The sequence below is a fragment of the Sprattus sprattus genome (assembly GCF_963457725.1).
Source record: "Sprattus sprattus genome assembly, chromosome: 19".
NCBI lineage: Eukaryota > Metazoa > Chordata > Actinopteri > Clupeiformes > Clupeidae > Sprattus > Sprattus sprattus.
Genome location: NC_137917.1, coordinates 17,561,833 through 17,575,301, shown reverse-complemented (window position 1 = coordinate 17,575,301; position 13,469 = coordinate 17,561,833). Strand labels below are relative to the sequence as shown.

The following is a 13,469-nucleotide window of genomic DNA, read 5'->3' as shown; positions in this document are numbered from 1 at the left end:
ATGACAGAGAGAAATACTGAAATATACGCCTGAAACACACACACACACACACACACACACACACACACACACACACACACACACACACACAGAGGGAGAGAGAATAATTCTTCAGTACTGTTTTGTGCTGTGTGTGTGCATGTGTGTCTGTGTCTCTGTGTGTGTGTGTATAACACACATTGGAAAAGCATGTGTAGTGTACAGTTCCCTGCAGCTGAACTATTCCCCTCCCCTCTCATTCCACATTTACATCCACCCATGCAGAATTCCTCCATATTCCACTACACGTGTGTGGGTGTGTGTGGGTGGGTGGGTGTGTGTGTATGCGTGCATGTGAATACAGTACATTACGTAATATCAGCACGGCCCAATACCATTGCCATACCCCCGCCCCGCCTCTCAATCCCATACCATACATCACAGACACTTTGCTACAACCCACCTCATCTCAATCCTATACATTCCATACACAGATTCACATTGCATGCCATTGCCCAGCCATCATTCAAGGAAATGGTTGCTGGCTGAGCTTTAGAGGACTTCAGCAGTGTAGTAGCCTCCATTAAGTTACAGACTTACTCCAGTCCCCAAAGCCTCATTTGAGGGGCTGCAGGATGGGTTGCCGCTAGGTGCTTTTTCATTGGTTACATTGTGTTGCGTCTCTTCAGATGGGTTCCATGGGGACGGAGCGCGTACGACAGAGCAGTAAATCACTGTGGAGGTGCGCAGGGGTGAAGAGCAAGGGGGCGCAGGGGTGGTGGGCACGCGCTCTCTTTCATGCACTGGCTGTCACAAACAGGCAGGCTAAATTGGGGCTGCCATGAAGGGTGTGCCCCCCCCCCCCCCATGCATACAGAAGAGGTACACTACACAAGGGAGGAGGGGGGGCGCATAGAAGAGGAGCTCTCATTTGCATGGGCACTCCAGTTTTTGAGCTCACACACTAGCACTTACTTAAACACACGCGCACACTCACACACGCACACAAACACACAGGCAGGCAGACTGAAACTCTCTCTTAGACATACACATGCGCAACCTTTAACAATGTTTCTCACAGTCAAGCGAACACAGAAAAACTTGAATATTCACAATCTGCATGATTTTTCATCTTTTCTCTCTCTAGTCCTTCCTCTGATACATATACTCACTCACACAATCTTGCTGTAAAAATATATAGATCCGCTTTCTGCATATCCTCAATCAACACACACGCTCATACCAAAATATTCACCTACAGAAATGATCTCTTTCATCTCCTCTTTCATTCTCCATCCCCCTCTGCCTCTCTCCCTCCTCCCTCTCTACGCTCTCTTTCAATAATTCACAATCCTCTCTGTAGTAGAGTATCACCACATGGGGATCAGAGCAGTTAACTGGCAGAGGAGACAGAGGACGAGAAACACACACACACACACACACACACACACACACACACTCACACGTGCACACACACACACACACACACACACACACACACACACACACTCACACTCACACTTGCACAGACAAGTACAAACTCACACACAGGCATAACTCTGTCCCAAAGCCATGGCTACCAGAAGGTGCGGAGGAAAGCAATCATTCCTACAATCAGGGGCAGACACCTCACCTTCACCCTCATCCTGAAGGGGGATGACGAAACAGAGCAGCATTTCTGCCCGGAGACCAAACACCAGCAGACTGACGCTACCCTTCACCAGACACACACACACACAGTCACACACACACACACACACACACACACACACACACACACATACAAACACACACACACACACACACACACACACACACACACACACACACAGTCACAGACACACAAACACACACACACACAAACACACACACAGACACACAGACACACAGACACACTCACAGACACACAGACACACACACTTGCTCACTCACTCACTCACTCACTCACTCACTCACTCACTCACTCACTCACAGACACTCACACTCACACTCACACTCACACACACACACACACACACACACACACACACACACACACACACACACACACACTCACTCACTCACTCACTTACTCACTCACTCACACACACACACAAACATATCCACAGAGTGCGCACACACAAACACTCCCATCTCCATAGTGGGGTAGACATACATGAAGACAGAGGGCACACCACTCCAGTAGTAGTCACTGACCCATGTGGCTCATCCACAAGACACTGAGGAGGGCAGGCAGTGATGTGTCACAGATAGATGTGGTTTCTCAACAAGATCACTGCCATGTAACCCAAAGCTAACTCCCCAGCTAGCCAAATCCTTTCTGAACACAGCTCTTGCAGGGTCAATCAAACCTCATGCATGACATCATGCTCTGACACAATGACACACACACACACACACACACACACACACACACACACACACACACACACACACACACACACAGACAAACTCCTCCTATCATCAAGTCCTTACATCACTTTATATTCATCCTTTAATTGACATTGATGCTTGAGTTTAGGTCTTTAGTTGCCAACGCACCAAACATGCAATGAAAGTACCTTTGAAAAATATTTGAAGATTACATTACATGTTCCCTGATGTGCAAGAACTCAGCAACAGCAGAACACACATGCTTACATTGTGTGTGTGTGTGTGTGTGCATGTGTGTGTTTGTATGTGTGTATACACACATGTTCGTCTGTAAAAGGGACACTGAGGGGTTGTGGCTGCAAGTTTTTTACTTTACTGTCATGCACCCACAATGGGGGGTGGGGTTGGGGTGAGCAGGTATAAACTGTGAGTGAGAAGAGGAAGGGATATTTACATGGCAATTGATGATAGTGGCACCTATTTCAGATAAGAAATATGCTGCTGACATGCTAGCTAAACTACTGCTGTGATGGCTCTCTGGGTGTTCACCTGATGTAGCTCTAAGGTAGTGCGGTGGGCTCTGTGTGTAAGATCTCTCTTGAAGAGGGACACATTCCAAGACACCAGAAGGGGCGTGTTCTCAAGGAATTACTCCAGTGAGAGGAGCCTTGATTTAGAGACATAATAACATAGAATTCAACTAGAATTGTTCCCATTACTTTGTGATATTGCTGCAATGGCTTTTTAAATTATGTTTACATCACATAAGAGGAATACAAATCATATTGACTCTGAATTGATTGTTTTTATGGTGTGCCAGATCTCTGCCAGGTCTGGGCCAGATGAGAGCCGAATGCGAGCCGAAGTTGTATGTGGGCTGGGGTTTTGGGAGAGGCTGAGGGCAGATATGTGCGTGAGTACTAATGGAGCTCACTGAATACACACAGCAGGGGGAGGGGAGCTGGAGACGGGGAGATAGAGTGAGCGAGAGAGATGAGAGACTGAGAGAGAAAGAGAGGGATATAGAAGGAAACAGTGAGAGAGAGAGAGAGAGAGAGAGAGAGAGAGAGAGAGAGAGAGAGAGAGAGAGAGAGAGAGAGAGCCGGAGAGCCGGAGAGAGGCATGGCAGAATGGCATGGTCGGAGAAGGGTGAGTGAGTAAGCATATTGGCTAGATGCTCCTTCCTCTCTGTCTAGTTTCTCCTTCACTCTGTCTCTCCCACTCACTGCCTGTGTCTCGTGCAAATGTCCCCAAAGCGGCCTTTTCTTGCTTTCCAAATAAAGGAATTAGTTAACATATTAGCTCTGTTTTAATAATAAAATAACATGCTCGGTTGAATGTTTACATTAATAAAAAATGTAATGCATAGGAATAGTTGATAATAATAATTGACACAGTACGTTTTGCTACTATTACATAATAACCATCAGAGAAATTCCTTCACTTATAAAAACATATTAGTGTTATCACACAGAGAAAGAGAGTGAGAGAGAGAGAAACACACACACACATCACAAACCCCCACATCGACTAACACAAACTGTTACAATTCTCCCCTTTAAAAAAAACTGAGGTCATCCTATTTGTACTATTTGTCCTTGGAACACACACACATACTTAAATGAGCACATATACAAAAAACACAGGCAGACACACATACACCCATGCGCATGGACGCGCATACACACATCAGACACACCTCCCCCTCCTTCCTCCTCGTGCCCCTGGTTTTCATCGGGAAGAGCAGTGGGGTTGGATGGAGTAGTAAAGGGGGTACGTGCTGCTCTCTGCCCAAAACTGCATGGATACAAGGGGGGGCCGTGTGAGGGGGAGAGAAGGGCTGTGTGTGTAAGAGTGTGGAGAGAGTGCGCATGAGTGAGTGCGTGTGTGTAAAGCAAGCTTTGTTGTTGAATGGCAGCGTGCTCAAGTCAGTCACTGCGCAGGCGCAAGGGGTGTGTGTGTGTGTGTGTGTGTGTATAAACACTGCATTTTTTTTATGGACTTGGAAAACAGTATGCCAAGGCTGTGTTTGCAGCACACAACCTTCAGTGCATAGTCCATGTGCTTCTTTTGTATATGAGAACGGGTGGGTGTGTGCAAGTGTGTGTGTGTGTGTGTGTGTGTGTGTGTGTGTGTGTAACAAAAATCACTTTGATCATTATTTTAGTGAGATTGTGTGTTGGAATAGTGGAGGAACCAGTGTGTGTTTGTCTGAGGTTGTTTACCTGAATTCAAAATACCGATACAGAGCCCAAATAACATAATACAAAATAAGGTAAGAAATCAAATCAACGTTGAGTGATATTTCTTACATACAGTTGCTGGCAATGGTTTATTAAGGCTATTTGTATCTATCCAAGATAAATGTTTTAATTATACTAGAGTGTGTGTCATCTTACAAACATGTCACCATAGAGACAGTATAGGATATTTGGTAAAAACATATAGCAGATTGAGAACTGAAGCTTCTAAATTTATTAGCACCTCTTGTGAAGGCTTAAGACCCCAGAGGCAAGAATTATAATATATAATAAATATTTAAAAGAATAATATATAATAAATATTTAAAAGAATAATATATAAGAAATATTTAGTTTTAGTTTTGAAATATCAATGTTTCCCTGTAGAGAAGTGCATCAATGAAAATACAGCCCAGCAACCAATGTCAAACAAAGCCACGCACAATCACACACACAAACAAAACAAACACACAGCTCGATAAGCATGCCCTGACACTCTCGCATGTCCACACACACGCACATAAAATGGGCAAGTTGGGGGGGTGGGGTGGGGTGCCACAGTCTGACAGAGCAGCTGGGACAACTCAACCCGATTAAAGTCAATACATTAGATCTCCCCTTGCAGCCCCCCCCCCCCCATCCGCTCCACCCGTCTCCCCCCTCTCTTCTCATCTGCTCCACCCATCTCCCCTACTCTCCTCTGCTCTCTCGTTCTTTCCCAAATTCATGGTGACTAAATCAGCACCCCTGCAGTTCCACATCTGCTATCACATACACGCACTCATGAACATCCTGGACAAAAACACACTGCCATACAAGCAGACATCAACATCATGGAGAATGCAGAGACACAGATGTCAGAGTCAGATTTTTGATCATCAAATTAGTCTTTTTATTAAAAGACTTCCTTTCATCATTGTTGAAAAAAAGTAGAGTACAATTCACTACAGACGGAGGGGAAAAGAAGGAGAGAAGGTAGGGCCGGGCACCAGAGGAGAGGGCAGAGCTGGAGAGAAGGACAGAGGAGAGGACAGAAGACGTTAGAGGGAGGGGGACGGGTTAGGGGCACTACTGTAATATAAAAAAAGTCAGTTCAAATAAACCAGACGCAACATTAGACCACTCGTCTTGGTATCAGCCGTAGAAAACATGAAAAAAAACGAACACAAACAAATGAGTGCAAATGGTCTGTGTCGTGACAACACAGTGGTACGAAAGCAATGCGAACAGCCCCCTGTCTGCATTCCTGTGTTGTGTGACATAGACGCTGTGCTGCTTGGTCTTCACTTCTGAGTGAAAGATGTTTTCATGTTTCAATAGTGACCAGAATCTCAGTAATTCATACAGTTTAGCAGCTCATGAAATCGGTGCAAATATCATCTCCCTTAATGTTTACTCATCAAGTTCTCTGGTCCTCTTTTTTAAAGTTTCCTCTGGCAATCAGAAAAAGGTTTTAAATACCTGCTGCGTCAAATTCTTCCAATAAAATATAGTGGGTTTTAATAATATTAATCTCTTTCAATGAAAAATCACACCAAAAATATATTCCTGCTCACACATGGGGCCAATGCAATGTTGAACAATCTAAGTAGTCTTTTGACATCAATGTACAGGTCTTCAGCAGTGATGGTTTTCAACACAGGGCTTTGCACTTTCTTCTAGTGGTTGCTGGTATAGAGTGTTCAAATGGACAATACAAAAGAAAGGAGATGAAGCAGTAATGAAAAATACAGCATCAGTTTTTTTCAAAGCCTTGATAACTCAGTTGTCATGTTCTATACCATAGTTTGGGATGCAAACGCACAAGTCGATCACACAGTATAAAACGCTTTTAAACACATCCTATTTGGTAATAAAGGCACAGTTCTCGTCCAATCAAAAGATCTCAATCTGTCTCCACTACTTGAGTAAAAAAAGGAAAAGGGCTGTGACAGAACCGGTACCAATCAGTGTGATGAGGGTCTCTGGACCCCAAAGACGCAGCTGCCAAATAAATAAATACATACATAAATAAATGCAGATATCCACATGAATAAATAAACATTGAAGAGCCAGGAATGCCCCCACGCCTGTCTGCTACTTATGGAGTGCAAAACCTTAACCCTCAACTGACACCCTGGCAGTATATGTGTGTGTGTGTTTGTGTGTGCATGTCTGTACAAAGGTGTATGTGACAAATAATGAATGTGTTAAGAGTGAGTGTGAGAGCACGTGGGTGAATTTGAACATGGCTGAATGAATGAGTTTGTTTGTGTGTGTTGGCAGGAGGCAAGAATTACGTGTAGATTTGTGCACTTGTGTGAGAGTGCAAGTGTGTAGGTGAATGAGATTTCATGTATTTGTGTGCAGTGATGTTTATCTATATATTGCTGTTTGACTGTGTGTGTGTGTGTGTGTGTGTGTACGCGTGTATGCTCGTTCTTGGTTAGAAGAGAGAAAGCAAGAGAGTAAACGGGTGTTTGAGTGTGTGTACTGTCACTAAGATGTTGCTTCCTCAGAAACTCTCCAGAACAATGTCAACTGAGGATTAACAAAGTCCAGGACCACTTTAGAGGAAAATGGGATTCAAAATCCAATCTATGAAATGTATTTTCTTACCATTATTTTTAAATTAAATTAAATTTGAAGTAAATAATACAATATTATTATTTTGCACCAGGTCCTATTATTTGATGAAAAATAATAATAATCACATTTGTTAATTCTCAGTTGACAAGTCAGTCGTCTACATTTTGTACCAGCCACATCCCCCTTCTCTGATTGGCTATGCTATTCACATATCTCTTTCTGATTGGCTATGCTTTTCAGATATCTCTTTTGACCATTTACCTGTTTTTCCTCGGACAAAACCTTTCACAGCGCCTGGCGTTTTGGTAAAGGACATTACATCAGATGTAAACAAAGCAAAACGCCCCATTATAAAGTAGTTGTGATGAGGTATTTGCCTATGATGGTACTAATGCAGTCTATATTCTTAATGCAGCTCTTCTGCATAGCCAGACCTGCTTTAGCAAGTCTCCTTCTCCTATTCCTCCCACAACAAAAGCTTCAATACAAAGGGAACAGAAGTGTGTAAACACTATTCTGCCCACCTCAGTGAAGATCACATTTTTGATATCAGTATAATTTTTCTTCACTCTTTTTCACCTTTAACTAAAACCATTTCTCCATTACTGAATTTCTTCGTAATGGTGAGAAAGAAGCTCCAACCCCCATTATTCACAACCTCAAAACTCCACTGCAACATCATTTCCCAAGTGACAATCATTTTTCTTTTTGCCAAAAGATATTCCACAGCATATCTGTGTTTGAGTTGAAATTGTGGTGCGTGTATCTGTCAATATCTGCATCGAATTCAAACTAAGCGGGCCTTTAGACATCAGACAATAGGATTTTATGTCCAAAGGTCCAAACGAATATAAAAACAAAAGTCTCAATTCATCTTTTCACTCCTTCCACCCACTCGTTGCGCTCCTCCTCCTCCTCTCTCCACCATTAGTGCAGGGTGCTTCAGTTCAGCTGTGTGTGCTTCCATGTCGTGCACTCAAGGCTGATTTATGGTCGTACGTGGAGCCTCCGCAGACCCTACGCCGTAGCCTACACAAGTGACATAACCGCTGTGAGCATTTATACATAGTCGACGTAAAGCTAGTCGGAAAAAAATTACAAAGATGGCGGACCAAACTCCATAGACGGATGTGTTTGTTTGTTTTTGTTTTTTTGCTTACATTTTTTAAGTTACTGAGAAATAGTCACTGTACAATTCTCAATTTACAATGTTATTGAAACAAAAACTATGTCTGAGGTGATTTGCAAGGCGTCTGCTAGTCAACTATCCAATGTTAGCATGTTAGCTTACAATAGCAAGCCAACTTTCCACAAAGTAGTCAGCAAAGTTAAACCAGAGATGTTTGGAAAAGGGGAGACAGCAATCGTAACATTTTAAGAACATTTGTGGTCAGACAGTGGTCAACAATTCATAGAGGCGTGATTGGTCGTCAGGCTACGGTGTAGGCTACGGCGTAGAGCATGAGGCTATGCCGCACCAATGGCGTAGATTCTACGCAGAAATGTGAATCGGCCTTAACTCTGCACAGGGCCAGGCCGTGTCACTGGCTCCGCCCTGCTCAAAGGCCTCGTTGTGATTGGTGGCGTTGTGGCCTGGACCCTCCCCTGCACAGGTGAGTCATTTCGGCTTGCAGGGGTGTCGGGCTGATTTGGGGTCCCCCCCGAGGGCTGCAGTACTGGGTTGAGGGACTGAAGGACGGGGGTGGTGGAGGAGACAGAGCTGTCCTGCATGGCTGGACTGCCCAGACTGGCTGGAGGGGAGGCCACCATCACCAAATAGCTACCCTTCTGCCCTGCTGCTGCTGCCACCCCCCCTTCATGGGTGACGCAGGGCTTGGGGGGCGAGAGGATGGGGGCCACGTGGACCCAGGTGAGGCTCGGTTCTGACCAGTGAGGCGCCGGGGGGGCGGACACGTCCTCCTTGGACTGACTGGAGCCCTGCTCCCCGTCACGGTGCTGGTCTGGCCCGCTCTGGGTTTCAGGCGCTCTCTGGGACTGCGAGCTGCTCTCTCCCTCCAAGCTCAGACCCAGAGCACCTTTGACCTGGAAGCGCTTACAGAGGACGGGAGGAGGTGTGGAGGAGTCGGTGTCTGACCAGCTAAGGCGACGCTTCTGTGATGAGGAACAGAACAGAAAAGGGAAGAGAGTTAGAGGGGAAAACATGCAGAAGAATAACAAGGGAAAAAAAAAAGACATCTTATACACAGACTACACATGGCATAAGAATTAAAACTTGACTAGAACTAGAATTATGTAAAACTGTTCTGAATATAGATGATCAACTCTGTGTCTGTGTCTGTGTCTGTGTCTGTGTCTGTGTCTGTGTCTGTGTCTGTGTCTGTGTCTGTGTCTGTGTCTGTGTTACCTTGACAGGTATGTGTAACTGGTCCTTGTGCTTGTGGGGCAGTGTGCTGTTGGGTGCGGGGCTGGAGGCTGAGCTGGGGGCTGCCTGAGGGGCGGTGGAGGCTGGAGGGGCAGATGACGCCTGCGAGGACACCTGAGGAAACCACAGCTTCAGCATCATCTCCACCTGCAGCAGCGTGTTCAGATACTTCTCCCTAGACAGGCGGTGACAGAGAGAGAGAGAGAGAGAGAGAGAGAGAGAGAGAGAGAGAGAGAGGGGGGAATGGAAAAGAGGAAAAAGAGATGTTTTTGAGACTCAATTCCTTCATATTATTACAATATTAAAACAAATTCAACTTTACAGCATGTACTACGAACGATCTACTGAATTAAAACCACAAGTTCTACATCCTCAGATTAAAAGGAAACGACAAGACAGAAACGTTTATGGAGAGAGTAAGAGATGTTACAGAGGGAGAGAAAGATGGAAAAAGGGTGTGAGAGGGCGAGAGAAAGAGAAAAGAGAGATGGAGAGTTTTAAGGGTGATAGCGAGAGAGGAGGAGGTGGATGGAGAGATGAAAAGAGAACAAAAGATGTAGAAGAAGAGATATCGTGACAATAGAGAGTGAGGGAGAGGGAAGGAGAGGAAAATTAGGCCGAATGATGACCAGACAAATATTTGAAAGACACGCAGGTAAATAGGCTGACACGCCAAACAGAAAACACCCTGAACACACACACACACACACACAGACACACAGATAAGAGCACCCTAACCCTTCAGCAGCTCTTACACAACCCACAGGCATGATGCTCACTAAGGGTTATGATGCTAAAGGGAGTCCTCAAATAGCCCTGAGTGTGTGCGCGCACACACACACACACACACACACACATACACACACACACACACATCCCACTCCTGTGATAACACACTCAGCCCTAGATAAACACATTCTTATCAGCGAACACATGCATCCACTTGAACCCACACGTTTGAAGAGATGACCCAGACACACGCCACTCTTGAAAACATACTTCTGAATTACGCAGAAACTCTCATGTGGAGACACACACACACACACACACACACAGCTGATGAAGTCCTGTAGGTTTCTTACCCGCTGCTAGGCTTTTGCAGCACTCCCACAATCCTCTGGATGCGATCCATGGCAACGCTCTGCTGGAAACTACTCAGACCTGTCAATCAAACATGACATAAGATTGTTTACCAACAGCAATGACAGTTGTCTGAGCCTAATCTACATACATGCATACAGACATACACCACACACACCATGGCACAAACACTCACACATTACACCCCCTCCGCCACACACACACACACACACCCACACACACACAGATTACATTTGATCAGACATTCATGTTAGAAGAATGCATGATCCCAAACAAAAAAACTAAACCTGTTTGTCTACTGCAGAAGTTTTTCTCACAGCGAAAGACACACAGACAGAGAAGGTGTTTGCTCTCACCTCGTTCAAAACGGCCATTCTTCAGACCATGCAGAAGCTCCAGCATAGGCCTGACAAAACACTGCAACTCCAAACACTGAAACAGAGATGGAGAGGAAGGGAGAGGGAGGGAAAGAGAGACAGAGGCAGAGGGAGGGGGAGAGAGGGAGAGAAAGAGAAGGGAAAAGCATTGAATCATTAACTGCAACCTGTGTTAGTGAGCAGATTATAACTGCCTTAGTAACAGTGAACTGCAAAGATTTAGCAGGCAGTAGGAAGAACTCGTAGGGCAGATCAGAACGCTCAGCCAGCTGCATGGAAATATATCCAATGCAAGACAGAGGAAAACAACCACAGAGAAAAACTACTGAAAGAGTTGGGAATCAGAATCATTATTCATATGCATCCTTTACTCTTGTCTCTTATAGCTAGAAGTACAGTTAAACAGGAACTAGTCCAACATATGAATGTACTTTATTTCAAGACTGGCAGGAATGCGTCCTGATCTTGAGTCTGATGTCTGTTTATTGCCTCAGCACCCTAGTGCCTGCATGGTCGGGGAGTGATTGTTTTCTTTCACGTCATTTGCAAAGATAAGATTGTCACACTTTTACATCTTTGCAAAGATATGCCTCCTGGTTGGAAAATGAATATGCTTAAGGTTCTTACTTGAGGATACTTAAAATTCTTTATAGACTTTTTCTTGTGTAGTACGTGAAGTTAGTAGATCTGCACGTGAAACCTTCCCCTCTCACTGGGTGCACCAAACAATAAAGGCTTGTGTCCATATTGTACACCACTCTTTTGACTGAGTCTCCAAGTCTGTGGTAGCAAAATTACCATCACTATCCCGAACACTGCTCTCGCAAAACACAACCTGCCCTCACTAACATTATCAACGTCTTTTATACTGTTTTCTGTGGCATTTCCGGTTCAAAGCTGCAGTGGTTCTCTACCTTCCGAGTGAAGAGCAGGTCTCCCTGCGAGGGACCCTCTTTCTCGCTGGGTCCCTCGCTCTCCGAGGCACTCCACGCTCCTGAAGTGCTGGAGGACGAGACGGACAAGGACAGTGGCGTCGGCCGCCGCACGCCAACCTCTAGCTTTTCGCGCCCCTTTAAGCCGTCGCAGGCCCACTGTGAGCCCGGGCTGGCCAGGGCATCGCTCTGGAGACCGCTGTAGACAGGGCGGGAGGAAGGGGGGACGACGCGGCTGGCATCGCCCTCCGACAGGAAGACATCGCTGTCGTCCTCCACGGGGTCACTGTCACTGAACAGGAAGCTGTCACTGGAGCTTAGCGAATCATGGGAGGGCGGGGAGGGAGTCCTTCCTGTTGTCTGCATTTCTGCAGGTTTGGAAAGAAGGAGAGGCAGGGGTTACTCATGAGCAAAAGTTGGGAAAAGAGAGAGGGATACAGGGATACATTAGGTGTGGGACTGGGTGGGTATCAAACAGCATGGAAGTATGGTCAGCATGGGACATGTAATATGAAAACAATCAGTATCCACTTCCTCATATTTTGTTTACAGCAACTGACTGGGGTGCTGGAGGTTCTTGTTTTTGTGAACCTATTTTGTTTTTCCAGCATTATGACCATATCAGCACCAAAATACTGCTTGTGTTTGTATTGTGTATGTGAGTAGTGTGTGTGTGTGTGTGTGTGTGTGTGTGCGTGTGTGTGCGTGTGTGTGTGTGTGTGTGTGCGTGTGTGTGTGTGTGTGGTGTCTGTAGTGTGTGTGTGTGTATGTGAGTGGTTCAGAGCAGTGTAAGCGGCAGCACGGTGCATAACTTATGGGATATGCTGGTAAGCTGCAGCAAATGGCAAGAGTGTGTGTGCATCTGTGAGTGTGAGTGTGAGTGTGAGTGTGAGTGTGTGTATGAGAATGTGAGTGGAGAGGTGAGGTTCAACCAAAGGCATAGCAGCCTTCATCAACACCCCAACAAGAGCCTGTGTTTGGGTGTGTGTGCTCACGTGATGGTCTGTGTGTCTGTGTACTTGCATGCGCGCGCGCGTGTGTGTGTGTGTGTGTGGGGAGGGGGGGGGTGTTTCACTAGTCTTACCAGAAGTCACTGCCTGCACAAAACTCTCCTCTTACTCCCTCTTTAGCGCTCTCGCTCTCACCTCCTCCTTCCCTTTCTCTCCTCCCTGCACCTCCTCCTCCTTTCTTTTTCTCTCTCTCTCTCTCTCTCCCTCTCTCGCTTTCTCTCTCCTCTGGCACTCGTTCACACATCGAGTCAATCCCCTCCCAGTCTCCCAGTCTCTCCATCCCCATCCCCCACCTTAAACCACTCACCAGCACCCACCTCCCCCCTTCACTCGCTTTCTCACTGCTCCCCCTCTCTACTCCTCCCTCCCCTTCTCCTTCTCTCTCCTCTCACTTCATCTCACTACACTCAGCTTCCCTCACATCACCCTCTCTGTTTTTCTTCCTATATGTCAAGTCCACGCCCCTCAACCCCTTCCCCCCCTTAGTCAAACACACACACACACAC

At 45.8% G+C, this 13,469-nt stretch overlaps 1 protein-coding gene across 1 annotated transcript; it reads right to left on the bottom strand.

The window, feature by feature from the left end:
• Window positions 1-8,675: 8,675 nt before the first annotated feature.
• On the bottom strand, window positions 8,676-12,319 carry LOC308380619 (uncharacterized protein; the record flags this gene model as incomplete). The annotated part of the gene is made up of 5 exons (XM_080858027.1): window positions 8,676-9,272; window positions 9,526-9,718; window positions 10,626-10,704; window positions 11,001-11,076; window positions 11,936-12,319. 5 exons carry the CDS (start codon window positions 12,317-12,319, stop codon window positions 8,676-8,678), a joined length of 1,329 nt encoding a protein of 442 aa, XP_080714153.1.
• Between the last annotated feature and the right edge of the window lie 1,150 nt (window positions 12,320-13,469).